At 30.5% G+C, this 12,971-nt stretch overlaps 2 protein-coding genes across 2 annotated transcripts; both read left to right on the top strand.

Annotated features, from left to right (window-relative positions):
- Positions 1 to 277: 277 nt before the first annotated feature.
- Positions 278 to 1,851, top strand: LOC129947520 (uncharacterized). Its single transcript, XM_056058109.1, has 2 exons — positions 278 to 366; positions 430 to 1,851. Exons 1-2 carry the CDS (start codon positions 355 to 357, stop codon positions 862 to 864), a joined length of 447 nt encoding a protein of 148 aa, XP_055914084.1. The 5' UTR covers positions 278 to 354; the 3' UTR covers positions 865 to 1,851.
- Positions 1,852 to 7,047: 5,196 nt separating this feature from the next.
- On the top strand, positions 7,048 to 9,241 carry LOC129946893 (GATA zinc finger domain-containing protein 14-like). Its single transcript, XM_056057261.1, has 2 exons — positions 7,048 to 7,315; positions 7,405 to 9,241. The coding sequence occupies exons 1-2, from the start codon at positions 7,301 to 7,303 to the stop codon at positions 8,332 to 8,334; spliced, it is 945 nt and encodes a 314-aa protein (XP_055913236.1). The 5' UTR covers positions 7,048 to 7,300; the 3' UTR covers positions 8,335 to 9,241.
- Positions 9,242 to 12,971: the final 3,730 nt, after the last annotated feature.

Here is a 12,971-nt window from a genome sequence, read left to right as displayed (position 1 = left end):
TCCATTAGGTCTCAGTTCAACAGCTGATTATGACCCGGTATGTATTTTAATACCTACCTTTTACCTATCAGGTACAATTTGAAAACATCTATATCAACTTTTTCTTTTCTCGAACAAAAGTGTTTTCAAGTCACGTTCGTATGTAAATACGAGTATGTTGTCGAAAAATAGCAAAGCGGATGTGCGGGCGTTAGATAGAAAACACAAAATAGAGTAGACGTCTATCAGACCAAAAATAACTATATAAGGAAGTGAGAGATCTGATCAAAGCGCATTCCCATCTCAATCATTCAATCACAATTACGCTTTTCTACTTATTTTTTGTTCACTAAAACTGTTGAAATTTTTGCCATTATGTTCAATTACGTAAGTTTTACAACATTTTTATATTCATTGCCTTTTTTCATGCCTTCAATATCTTTGGAATAGATATCGATTATCGTGACTTTAGGTCTTCTTGCGTTAACCACAGCCAAACCATACACAGCAGTGGGAACTTCTCAGGTTGATGTTAGAAACAATTACAACACTGCATCGGGATATTCAACTTCGCTAGGATATGCTTCACCCCTTGGATCAAGAATTGTTGCCTCAAGTTCGCCTTTTGGCTATTCAGCTCCACTGGCCAGATATAGTCCATCAATGTTAGCTGGACCATTTGCATATGGATCTCCATCTGCAGCAGCTCGATATGAATCCGCTATTCTGGGAGCAGGCTATGCATCTCCATACGCCCAATATGCGTCTCCATATGTCCAACAAATATCACCATTCGCTGCTAACTTCGTTTCACCCTACTCAACAGCTTATGGATCTCCATCATATGCGTTTGGTGCATCCGGATCTGCTCAAATTTTACTATAGGGATCTAAATTATTATTAAGTTAAGTTAATTTATTAAAATATGTAATATAAAATAAGAATGATACCAAAACTGTATTATAGACGAAACAATTAAATTATTGATTTTATTTTATTTTATTTTATTTAACCTACAAAAAGTATTCTTAGGTCTTTGACTAAAATTTAAATGTACTTCAGTTAATTTTGTATGAAGTGTCCAAATATTAGTAATATCTTTTTATTGATGTAATAAATTAATCCACTCCTAAATCACATCTTAAACAAAAGAAAGTTTGCAAAAAATAACACTAAATGAAAACATTTAAAAAATAATAATAATAAAACAAATTAACTGCATTTTGTTAAGATAAAATTTACATTTTTTGACTACTGTATTAAAAATTGCAAATCATATGGTATAAATATTTTAATTAAATAAGTTATGTATATCTATAAATTATAGCGAGAAATAAGCTTGGAATTTCAATTCCCATGAATGAAACGAAAGATACGAACCGAATTAATTAATTAATTAATTAATTTAATTTAATTTATTTAAACACGACACAATGGCTAATAATATACAATATAAATATTCAATATTCATATGTAAATATATAACAACAATGAAGTCATGTTATTAATTTGTCTTAGTTATTTATTCTATCGTATTTTAAATATATTATCTTAAACATAAGGTTGACATAACATATTCCAAAAATGAAAGCAAACTAAAGTCGAGGAATAAAAAAGCAGACCACGGAAATTGAAAGTTAAGGTATAGGCTTTTAAAATCTTTATCTTAAATCAAAATCACAGAAAACCTTAATAATAATGTAAATGAGGGTTGTTTATTTTTAATGTATACTTAAAGAAGTTTCTTTCTTAAAGAAGTTAGGTTTTTTAAGGACAATTTTAAAAGCCTGTATTTACATTTTTTAATATAATTTGCTCATAAAATCCTACAAAGAAACCTTGAACTGAAAAAACTTGATCTTTTTTTCTCGAGATTGAAAAGAATTGCGGAAGTTTCATTTTTATTGCGTGTCTACAAACCTACTAACATACCTATTTTGCCGTTCTATAATAGTTCTACAAAAATTAATTAATGTTATAAAAGCTGTAAGGAATATTTGTAAAGTCTATACTTTAAATACTTTAAACATATGACTTTAAACATATGTTAAAAAAACATTTTCAAAATAAAATTTGTGAATTAAACCAAGCAAAGGGTTATCGTAAGCTTGGTATTCTTAAAATAAGCAAAAATTATTTTTTGTAATTATTTTCATAGGGCTGATTTCTCCACACTCAACAATCTTCTTAGATCAGCCAACTTTGAATTAAGTTTGCTCCACTCAACTGTAGAGTCCTTTACAAAATTGTTTTATTTGATTCTTTCATACTGTAATAAAGAATCAGTACCATTGTCACCTTTTCTCCCCGGTGATACCACAGAAAGCTCCTTAGCTTAAGAAATACCCATAATAAGTTTTGGAAATCTTTTTATAGTCCAAATCTGATACAACTATCTTCTCGCCAATAATTTTTTCTCTGAATTAAGGGAGTGCTTTTATAACCAATACCTTAACCAAATGGAAAATAACCTTTTTTCTGATGCAAGAAATTTTTCAAGTCTATAAATGTCAAACGAAAATCGGATGGGTTTCCACCTTCAATGAGTTTCTACAAATCTCTTTGCTAAATACCTTAGCAAATCTTGTACTGAACATCTCCATGATCCTGATCCTTACTACTACTTGGATGGTTGCGCTCAAACCTATCTTTTATCTTACACATTAACTGAAAAAAACTCAAAGAAAACTTTAGCCCTAGTTCGGATGGCGTCCCATCTGTTGTTTAAAAAAATGTATGCATTCTCTATCAAAGCCTCTAATTGCTCTCGTTGATCCCTCTCTTTCTAAATGTATGTTTCCTCATATATGGAAAGATTTATTTATAATTCAAATTCATAAACAAGGCAATGAAACTGAAATTAACAATTGTAGACCCATTGCGAAACTTTCATGTATCCCAAAACTTTTTGAAAGCCTAGTTTATTATTCCGTTTATTTCCATTTCAAGCCCTTTTTTTCCCCGCTCAACGTGGTTTTCTTAAAGTAAGATCCAATACGACTAATATCAAAAGTTTTTGTCAGCCCTTGAGAATAGTAATGATGTTGTACGCACTGATTACAGCAAAGCCTTTAATAAAATAGTCCATACGATAATGTATCTCAAACTTAGAGCCCTAGGCGTTCCATCTATATTTATAAACTGGATAAGCTTCTACCTTACCGATAGAACTTATAGAGTCCTCTTCCGTAACACAGTCTCCTGTCCCCTACATGCAACTTCTGGAGTCACACAAGGTAGTCAACTTGGCCCCCTTCTCTTCGTTAACGTTATCTGCTAACGATGTCTATCTTAATTTAAAAAACTAGATATCCTAATGTTTGCGGATGATAATAACATGTTTAAGATTTTCTCAACTCCATCTGATTCCTTACTTTTACAAATGATGAATTTCCATTCCCATTTTGACCAAATTATTAATAAAGCTATTAGATCTCTCGGTTATATAAAGAGATATTTAAAAGAATTTTCCAACCCCTATGTAACTAAAGCGGTTAACATTTCTCTAGTCCATATGCCTGCCAAGTTTGGCAGAATTGAAAATGTTCAAAGAAGTTACGTTCGATTTGCCTCACGTAGCCTTCCCTGGGATGACATCCAACTTGCCTCCTTATGCCCATCGATTAAAACCCTTATATACTAGATGCAAAAACGCTGATATATTATTTGCTCACCATTGTTAATGGGCAATATTGATTCCCCGGCACTCCTGAGTGATATTCATCTTAACACCAACCGTCGAAATCTGCGATCTGTCTCCCTTTTCTATATCCCTCATCAACGCACTAATTTCGGGTACTTTGAATCAATGTCCAGACTTCTTCGTCACTGCAAGACTACTATGCCAGTCTTCGACTTTAACATTTTCAAATCCCATCTGAAAGATACCCTTTACTTTTTCCTCCCCCAATTGGTTTTTCGACAGTCACTCTTAGATTATTATTTTGTTTATTGACGAATCCCCTGAGTTGAAAATTTGCCTCATCACTAAAGACGATTTTCTTTGAAAACTGAGCATTCACTGTTACCATTTCTTGCCACCATTGCGACACATTGACGACGACTGTTGAAATCGTCAAGAAGCTTTAATTCTTGATTTAAAGTCTTTTTTACATAATGTTCATCACCGATGAGCTTGAGAGTTGCAATTGTTGGCCACGATGATGAGTTGAGGTGGAGAGCTCTTCAGCCATACCTTCACGAATGGCAAAAATATTTTCTGCAGTACGAGCTATACGAGCATGCACTCGTCTTTTCAAATCTATTGTAGACCCGGCTTGCGCAACTTTTTGAACGATTGTAAGCACTTTTGAACAATAAGCATTTCGATTTGAACGTCCATTTTCATAATAAGCCTGAATAACTTTTGCATTTTTCTCTGGTTAAAATGGAGATATGCTGGTTCGGTTTTAGATCATATTTATTAAAATAAACGGTGTTCTGGAAAAACATTTCGACTGTTAACAGTCAAATATTTCTTCTTCAAAAGTCCCATAGCAAGGCAATACGAATATCTACAATTTATCTTCTTTGAAGACTTGTAGCAACTATATAATTCGCAGTTGCTCTATGTAGCTCGGATTATATGAAATCTCGATTTATTCGGAAAAATATGCGCCCAGACAAGGTGTAATGGTCATCTTCTGATGAGCCCAACCATTAGATAAGGGTGAAACGCACATATGAACACTTTTATGCTGGTTCGATTTTAAATCATATTTATTAAAATTGAGTTAGTTTGAAACTTTGAAATGTCAATCAAGAAAAAAAAAAGCTTGACGTTTAGGTGCGTACCATTATACCTTTTATAGTATTTTTTTTACTCAATATAAATAAAGAATTTAAAATTTCAATGATATTTCTACAGTCTTTTAATAACAAGATTTATTTTAAATAGCTCAGTATTTAGTCAACTATCTTTTTTTGACATTTGAAAAGCAAAAACTAACTAAAAGAACATTGTTAAAATTGAGAGATTTCGTATATCCCAATAATCAGCAAGGGATTGATTAAAAACCGAAGTGATGAAAATCTTGTAGTCCTAAAAGACAAACAGACACAAATTGGTTATGAAATTTTCTATGAAAATGTTAGATATTGTTAATGGCATATTTTTTATTTTACATCAAGATAAGTATAAATCTATTTCACTTAAATTACATCAATATTTTTAAAATTTAAAATGTAAGCATTACAAACGCATTATGCATATAAAGTAAATGTAAATTCCGCAACAAAAGTACCACATTGAATTTTACTTCCTACATATTTTAAAACTAACAGTTTGATTAAATTGAAAGAGATCAAATAGTGTTAATATATTCAATTAATTAGTAGTAATTATTTAAAATAACAATTCATTAAAACAAAACATTGATCTTACTGTACTCTTATGTCTAAAAAACATATTTTGTTTTGACAAATTAGCTAACAATCAACAATCAAATTAGCTAACTTAGGCCCTTTCATTCATATCAAAAAAAAATACTATTAATCACTAAAACTTGCCAACTTTAGGCCTTCAGCTAACTTTTTCATATATAATATTCATACATATATGTATGAATGTACCTCTGCAGTTTGCAATAAACTCACTTTATAACAATAAAACTAAAAGTCAATCTCTTTATCTTACAAAACTCATTAAATCCAAATCTTAAATTGTTTTCGAATAAATTTAACACAAACATATAAAATATAAGATTTATATTTATTCATTTACAATCACTTAAAAGTTTTTATTTTGCGCTATATCATTGATCATTGATGATTGACGGCCATCAATTTTAATAATATAATACCCCATCATGATTGTATACTTAACTTACGAAATTGCAACCAAAAAAATCGACTGCGGTTTCAGGTGATTTAATGTGTTCCGAATCGTCTTAAATATCAAAATAAAACAAACTAAAACAACCTTTCACACTTAGCGCGAGGTATAAGAGGTATAAATTTTGGCACAATTAATAAATCAAAAATGTGCAATTAAATTTGACGATTAAATTTTGTTTTTTTTTTCAAAAATAACAAATTTCCTCCTCTCTGACAGTTAAAATTTCATTGTTTGTAAATCACTTTCACTCTATCATCTAAATCGCAGCAAAATCACATCTCAAGACTCTGACTACTTCTGTATAGTGTATTAGCAAACAAGATTATTATCAAGACCCATGTTATAAGTCAAAACAATCAAAAAATGAAAAATATACAAAAATTAATAAAACAAAAAAACTTATTTTATTCAAAAAATTGAAAAACGAAACAAAACAATTCCCACTAAAAAAAATACCCACAATCATCTTTTTTTTAACATGGCATCAAATTAACAACCTGCCACACTACCACCGCCGCCGCCGTCAAAACACTCTCAAACCACTTAAAACGTGAATCATACTCATCTTGATAGTCGCATTCGAATCCGACAGCACCATCTTCATCATAACGATGATGCTCATCCAAGATCAGGTGCACTTTAACAATGGCTAGAAAACAAAAACTGTCTAATTTTAACATCAAAACATTTCGTCAATAATTCGATTTAATTGATTCATTGATTAAAATTTTGACCCAGAGATACTTGAGACGACTTAGAAAAGCCATCGAAAAACCCGTTCTCTTAAGATGGTCATCCGCATAAATATGTAGATCGAATTGACACGAACGACACGACCCAAAGTGATGCGGAGGGAGCTTAAATACACCTTTTTTTATTTAGCATATTTTTGTAATATCTTTGAATTAAATTGCTTAACAGATTAAGGCCCTTAAAATGGTGTCACTGTGCTATCGAAGTCCCGCATCAAGTTCAATTCCTACCCCGCCAAATTAAAAAAAAAAAAAAAACAACTTACACAATACCTATCAGGTTTTTGTTGTAGCTTGAACTTCGGCGGCTTGTCAATTTAAATTTTGTGATTTTTTTTTATTTGTGGAAGGAAGATGAACGAACTTCATCAAAACTTCAAAAATTACTTTGGCCATAGAGAAAAACAAAAACTACAAATTAATTTGACCAAATCTTATCTCGATGAAGGTATCTTTGACTGGCTTGTTTCATTTTCAGTTTTTTGATAACCATGAGAAAGTGAGAGTCGTCAGAAGTATCAGCAGCAGTCGCAGAAGCAGCATCAGTCCGCAAGTTCAAACATTTGTTTTATCTTCTTCTTATTATTATTATTTTTGGGCTTTTAAATAATTTTGGAGGGGATGGAGATATAAGTCTTCAGGCTTTAATTTTATACAGATCATTTCATTAGTAAAGTTTTTGTTGTCTGAACCGGAGCTCATCTCCAAAAATAAATCCAAAAAAATCACAAATATGTGGACTTTTAAGGTAAAAGAATTTCCTGAAAATAAACAAAATAAAAACTAAGACATTTTTTGTGTTTTTTTCTAATTTTTCTTCAAAAAAAAACAACACAGATACTTTTGGTGATGATGTCCATATCAATACTTGCAATTCAAGCCGAAATAAGTGGATTACAAAATAATATCAACAATGGATATTCATACGATCGACCAGAAGCAGTTCCTGCTGAGTTAGCTTATTATCAAAAAATTCCTGCCGGCGGCGGCACTTTTGCTGCCAACAATTTAAGGCACATCGATCAACATCAACAGCAACATTTCCATGGAGGAAATGCTCAAAGTTTTGGACAAAATCATCATTCACATTATAATCAGCATAGCATCCATGATTTAGTGTCTCAGAGTATATCTGAAAATCATGGAGAGTCTTTCAATTCTCATCAACATCATAATCATCAATTCAACGAACCTTCAACTGTGAACCAATACATTCCCCCCGAACCAGTGCCTAATCTGCCGTTTATTCAAGAAAACAGTGGTTTTAGGCCTATAAATTCACCTCATCAATATGAAGATCTGCCCTTTATTCGCGAAAACACTGGTCTGAGGCTTGTCAATTCGCCTCCTCATCCGTTTTCCAACCATCATCAACACCAGCAGGAACATCAGCACACTTTCGGAGCGAATCAACAAAATTTCCAAGCTGTCTTGAGAAACCATCAAAATGAAATTCCTCAAAATACCATAAATTTCCTTCAACGTCACCAAAATCAAAACTCTCCTTCGCCAAGTGAAAAATTACAACCCCCACCTTCCTTCAACGCTCAATCGGCATCCTCAGTTAATCCTTCGGCCACCCATCCACAACAACCGAATAATAGATTTATGGCTTCAATTATAGGCTCTGTCAATGTTCCTTTACCCTTTCCACTCGGAACTGTCCCCATAAAATTCGAACCTTTGCCCTTGAAAACCCATCTCCGACAGGAGAGACTTCTGCCCATAACCTCATATGAAGCCAAAGAGTTTTATACAAAAAAGTGAGAAACAAAAACTGAAGTAATTTTAGAAAATTGTGTGTGTGATAGTTTAAGTGAATAAAACAAAATCATTGACTGATGCGTGATTCGATTCTAAGTCAAAAAGCAAAAACAAAATAAGATTTAACTACCTCATGAACCAGTTGATTTGAATTATTCAAAAGAATGAACTCTTTTCCTTAAGTGAACTGAATTGTATGCAAAGTTTCTGTAGGTTTGTGTTTTTTTGTTTGAATAAAATGTCAGCTCTTGTTTTAAAGAAGGACTAAAAGTGCGAATTAAAGAACTTTTTTCAACTCCATACAAATTTCAAAAAACTTTAAATCTTTGATCTATATAAATCATAATATGCAAACTATCTTAATAAATAAAAAGAAAATATAAATCCATTAAAATCAATATTTAATAATATATAATTTAAAAAAGAAATATTAATGACTAATCTTTCATCATTTAATTATTATTCAAATTAGCTGACTGGCATATTATTCGTATCTATGCTAAGCTTGTTATTATTTATTTGTTGCAATAAAAGAAAGAAAAAAAAAACGTGTAAAACTATTCTGAATTTGTTTTTTTTTTGTTTTGTTAAATAAATTTATAAGCTTGGGAAATTAATTTCACAACAAACACTTTTTGACATAATGCAAATATATTGTGATGTTGTAGCTAATGATGTTGTGTGCAGGGCTGTAGCTAAGCACAGGATTGATGTAGACCAAGAAGTGAAAGGGCCCGTCAAGACCATTACATCGTTATGTGGATTTATGAATGTGGAATTATGAGTTATTAGGTGTAATGAGTAAAAATTACAATTTCTTTAAAGAGAATTAAGAATTTGAAAATAGTCCTTAAAATTGGAGAAAATATTCCTGTACACTTGAACTTGAAGAAAAAGAACTTTTATCTGAAAAATAAATTTTAATCAAAATGAAAAAATCACTTTTTGACATTTGTATGTATATTTCATTATATTTTCAAAAGAATTTTTGTTTTTTCAAAACTATTGGAGTAAAAAGTTCTCCGAAATTGCACTTAGTTCAGAAAAATCATCTGGTTTTCAGAAAAATAATTTTATTGATTTTTGGTCCAAGTACGGTAGTATTTTAGTTTTTCTGAATTCGATTTATTTAATTTTTACTGTTAAATTATTATTTACTGCATTTACATCAAACTATTAAGATATTTCATAGTGGCATTCAAATACAGAGTTTTCCATATTTCAGTTTCAAAAGTAAACGCAAATAAAACACTTGTAAAATATTTTTGTTTTATAAAATTTCTTTTTATTATATTTTTTGAACGATGACAATTATGTGTGAAACACAACATCAATTAAAAAAAACATCACGCAAATTGTTGCAAGCATTGATTCGTTTGAGTTAATTTTCGATCACTTTTTTGACATATTTTGAGTGGTATCTCAGCCATAACTGCATAAATGTTGGTTTTTAAGTGCTCAAGAATTAGATGTTTATCTGGATAAATACAAAAACAAGTTCAGCTGTGTCAAATCACATGATCTTGGCCAGATTATATCACCACCATGAAAAATTACACGGCCAGAATTGTCTCTTGCAATAAAGCCATGTTCTGTCGAGTTGTGTGGCATGTGGCACCGTCTTGTTGAAACCACTTATTCTCCAAGTCGTATTTTTTAATAGCAGACCATAACGTTCCGAAGGTGACAGTCGCTAAATCGTCATTTTCAAATAAGTAAGGTCAAATAACACCTCCTCACCACAGAGCGCACCAAACAGTGAATTTTTTTGAAGGTAATGGCCTCTCTTCAATTACTTGAGGATTCTCAGCACCCCAAATCGACAATTTTGTTTAATAACATATCCACCAAGTAAGATATGGGCTTCATCGCTGAAAAAAATGTTTTTCGAAAAATAGCCGTCCATTGCCTATTGTTAAAGCTTATCTACGAAGTTATGAATGGTCAGGTGAAGGCAGTTGTTTGTGTGAGCTGGTCTTTATATGATTTTAGATATAGATGCAAATACAAAAAGACAGTCCTAATTGCAGAGAACAAAGAAAAATCAACACATTCAGGTCTTCGGCAAGACTTTTACTTACAGCAGCGATATTTTCAATAGTACAAGCGAAACGACGATAGACAGGCCTTACAATATCAATAACCAATCAAGTCTCTTCCAATTTCTTCACAATTTTGCAAATTGCTTGCTTAATTGGACGATTATGCAAACCATAATCTCCTTTTAAAGCACTATACTCGTATGTCTCTGTGGCAGAATCACAAAAAAAAGGCTGGGATGCGAACCACACTGATAACTTCCCATCCTGTCTGACGATTTCTCTTGCTTAAAAATTTGTCTATATGTACTCGTATCAATTTTTACCAAATTTGCGTACTATTTTTGAAGTTTGAAGCCAATATTTTTAATTTTTGAAAAGCTATTTGAGCCGAATGTAAATTTTTACCAAGTTTTAGTTTTGTTTTTTTTTTTTAGAGTTTTATTTTTTGTAAAAAACTGTCAATTCGAATTTTTTCAAAACTTTACCAAATGTTGAAAACAATATTTCTTGCAAGATAAAATTTATTTGCAGCCAATATTTAAAATTTTTGAAGACATATTTGAGTCGAAAATAAATTTTTACCAACTTTTATACATTTGTTTAGGTTTTTATTTTTTGTAAAAAAAACTGTCAATTCGATTTTGCTCAAAATTTGTCCTAATGTTGAGAACAATATTTCTTATAAGTAAAAATTAGTCAGAAGCTATTATATCAAAGTTTTTAAAAGATATTTGAGTCGAAAATCATTTTTTACCAACTTTTGTTAATTTTTTTTCTGTTTTTAATTTTTTGTAAAAAAACTGTCAATTCCATTTTTTTCAAACTTTAACTGAATGTTGACAACAATGCCAATATCTCAAAGTTTTTAAAATATATTTGAGTCGAAAATCAATTTTTACCAACTTTTATACATTTTTTTTAGGTTTTTATTTTTTGTAAAAAAACTGTCAATTCGATTTTTCTCAACATTTTTCAAAATGTTGAAAATAATATTTCTTATAAGATAAAATAAGCTTGAAGCCTAAATTTCAAGTTTTTGAAAAGATATTTGAATCGATATTCAATTTTTACGAAGTTTGAGTAATGTTTTTTTTAGATTTTTATTTTTTATAAAAAAAAACTGTCTATTTGATTTTCTCAACATTTTATCAGATGTCAAAAACATTATTCTTCGTTGTACAAAATTGTTTTAGAGATTAAATCATATTTCAGTCGTAAAATTTTGGAGGTGACAAATTTTTTTTTCAGTTTTATTGATTTATAAAAAAAATCGTTATATTGATATTTTGCAAAAAATATACCTGTTTGGTATCACGTTCCAATATATTATATAAAATTTAATTCATATCTTTAGCGTTTTTTGTTCGTAAGATATTTAGGGTTAACCAAAATTTTCACCACCCACGCAATTTGCTTGAGAGCCCTTTCTGCATCTTTCTGCCTTATTATCTGTATAACAAAATTTATTTGAAATCGGTATCTCTTCTGGTTCTTGAGCTATGGAGGACGAAAAACGTCGCGAACGTGCGGACGTACAAACGTACATACACACGAACGCACATACATCTTTCTAAAAATCTTTTATTTCGACTCTAGGGGCCTTGAAACGTCGAGAAATGTCAAAATTTTCAATTTGATAAATCGGACCCATTACAATAACTTTCTATGGGAAGTTAAAAATGGCTACTTTTGGCACAGTTGCGTTTTTCCTAAGGTGTTCATAGCTTTGATTCAAAGTCTTTTATAACATAAGGTTTTTAAGATATTTTAAAATTCGATAAAACACATAATATAAACCTTTTGAAGGCTTTCTTAATTTATGAAGCAGCTTTTTGTCAATAATATTTCTAGTGGTTTTTGAAATACATATCTACACTAAAAAACATAAAAACAATTTCGAAAACGGATATTTTTATATTTCAACACTAAAAACTTACTCCAAAATGTGGTGTCAAAAATTGCAAAGCATTCAATTCAATGTTTGTTGTGCTATAAATTAGCATTAAGAACACAGTTTTTTGTTGTCTTTAGCGGCTTCTTAAAGTTGCATATTTCAAAAGTCCGATTTGATAGAAAAATGTTAAGTCAAAATCCATTATTAGAAAAAATCAATTTTGTCCACGAGTTCTATGTATAAGTTGTCCTGATTACTTGTGAGATGTTGACATTTTCAAATAATTGTTCCCCAGAAGATTGTTTGCTTTGTAATTTTTTTTAGAATGTCATTATTAGAAATACTCAAATGTATCGTTTTCAATAAAAGGGAATTATAATTTTAAAACTGTAGACTTTGGAAAAGCTAATAAATTTCAGAATATTTAGAAAATTGGGGAATAGTAAAATGCTTAGTCCGTAAATATTGGTAATTTTATATTTTTCAACATCGCTCTAAGATATAAAAACTGTTCATAAACAAAAAGTCTTAAATTAAGAATGGATTTTAAAATTAATTACAACATATCGCTTATGTCCCTTTAGTTAATAGTATAGTATAGGCTCAATATTATAAATTGAATACAAGAAAAATGAGAAGGTTTTCATTCACTTGTAAAATTATGCCAAAAATCTCTAGGTCATTTAAGATTTTATAAAATATCC

The sequence above is a fragment of the Eupeodes corollae genome, chromosome 2, assembly GCF_945859685.1.
Source record: "Eupeodes corollae chromosome 2, idEupCoro1.1, whole genome shotgun sequence".
NCBI classification, from domain to species: domain Eukaryota; kingdom Metazoa; phylum Arthropoda; class Insecta; order Diptera; family Syrphidae; genus Eupeodes; species Eupeodes corollae.
The sequence above is the reverse complement of the archived record's forward strand: the minus strand, read 5'-3'. Positions and strand labels throughout refer to the sequence as shown.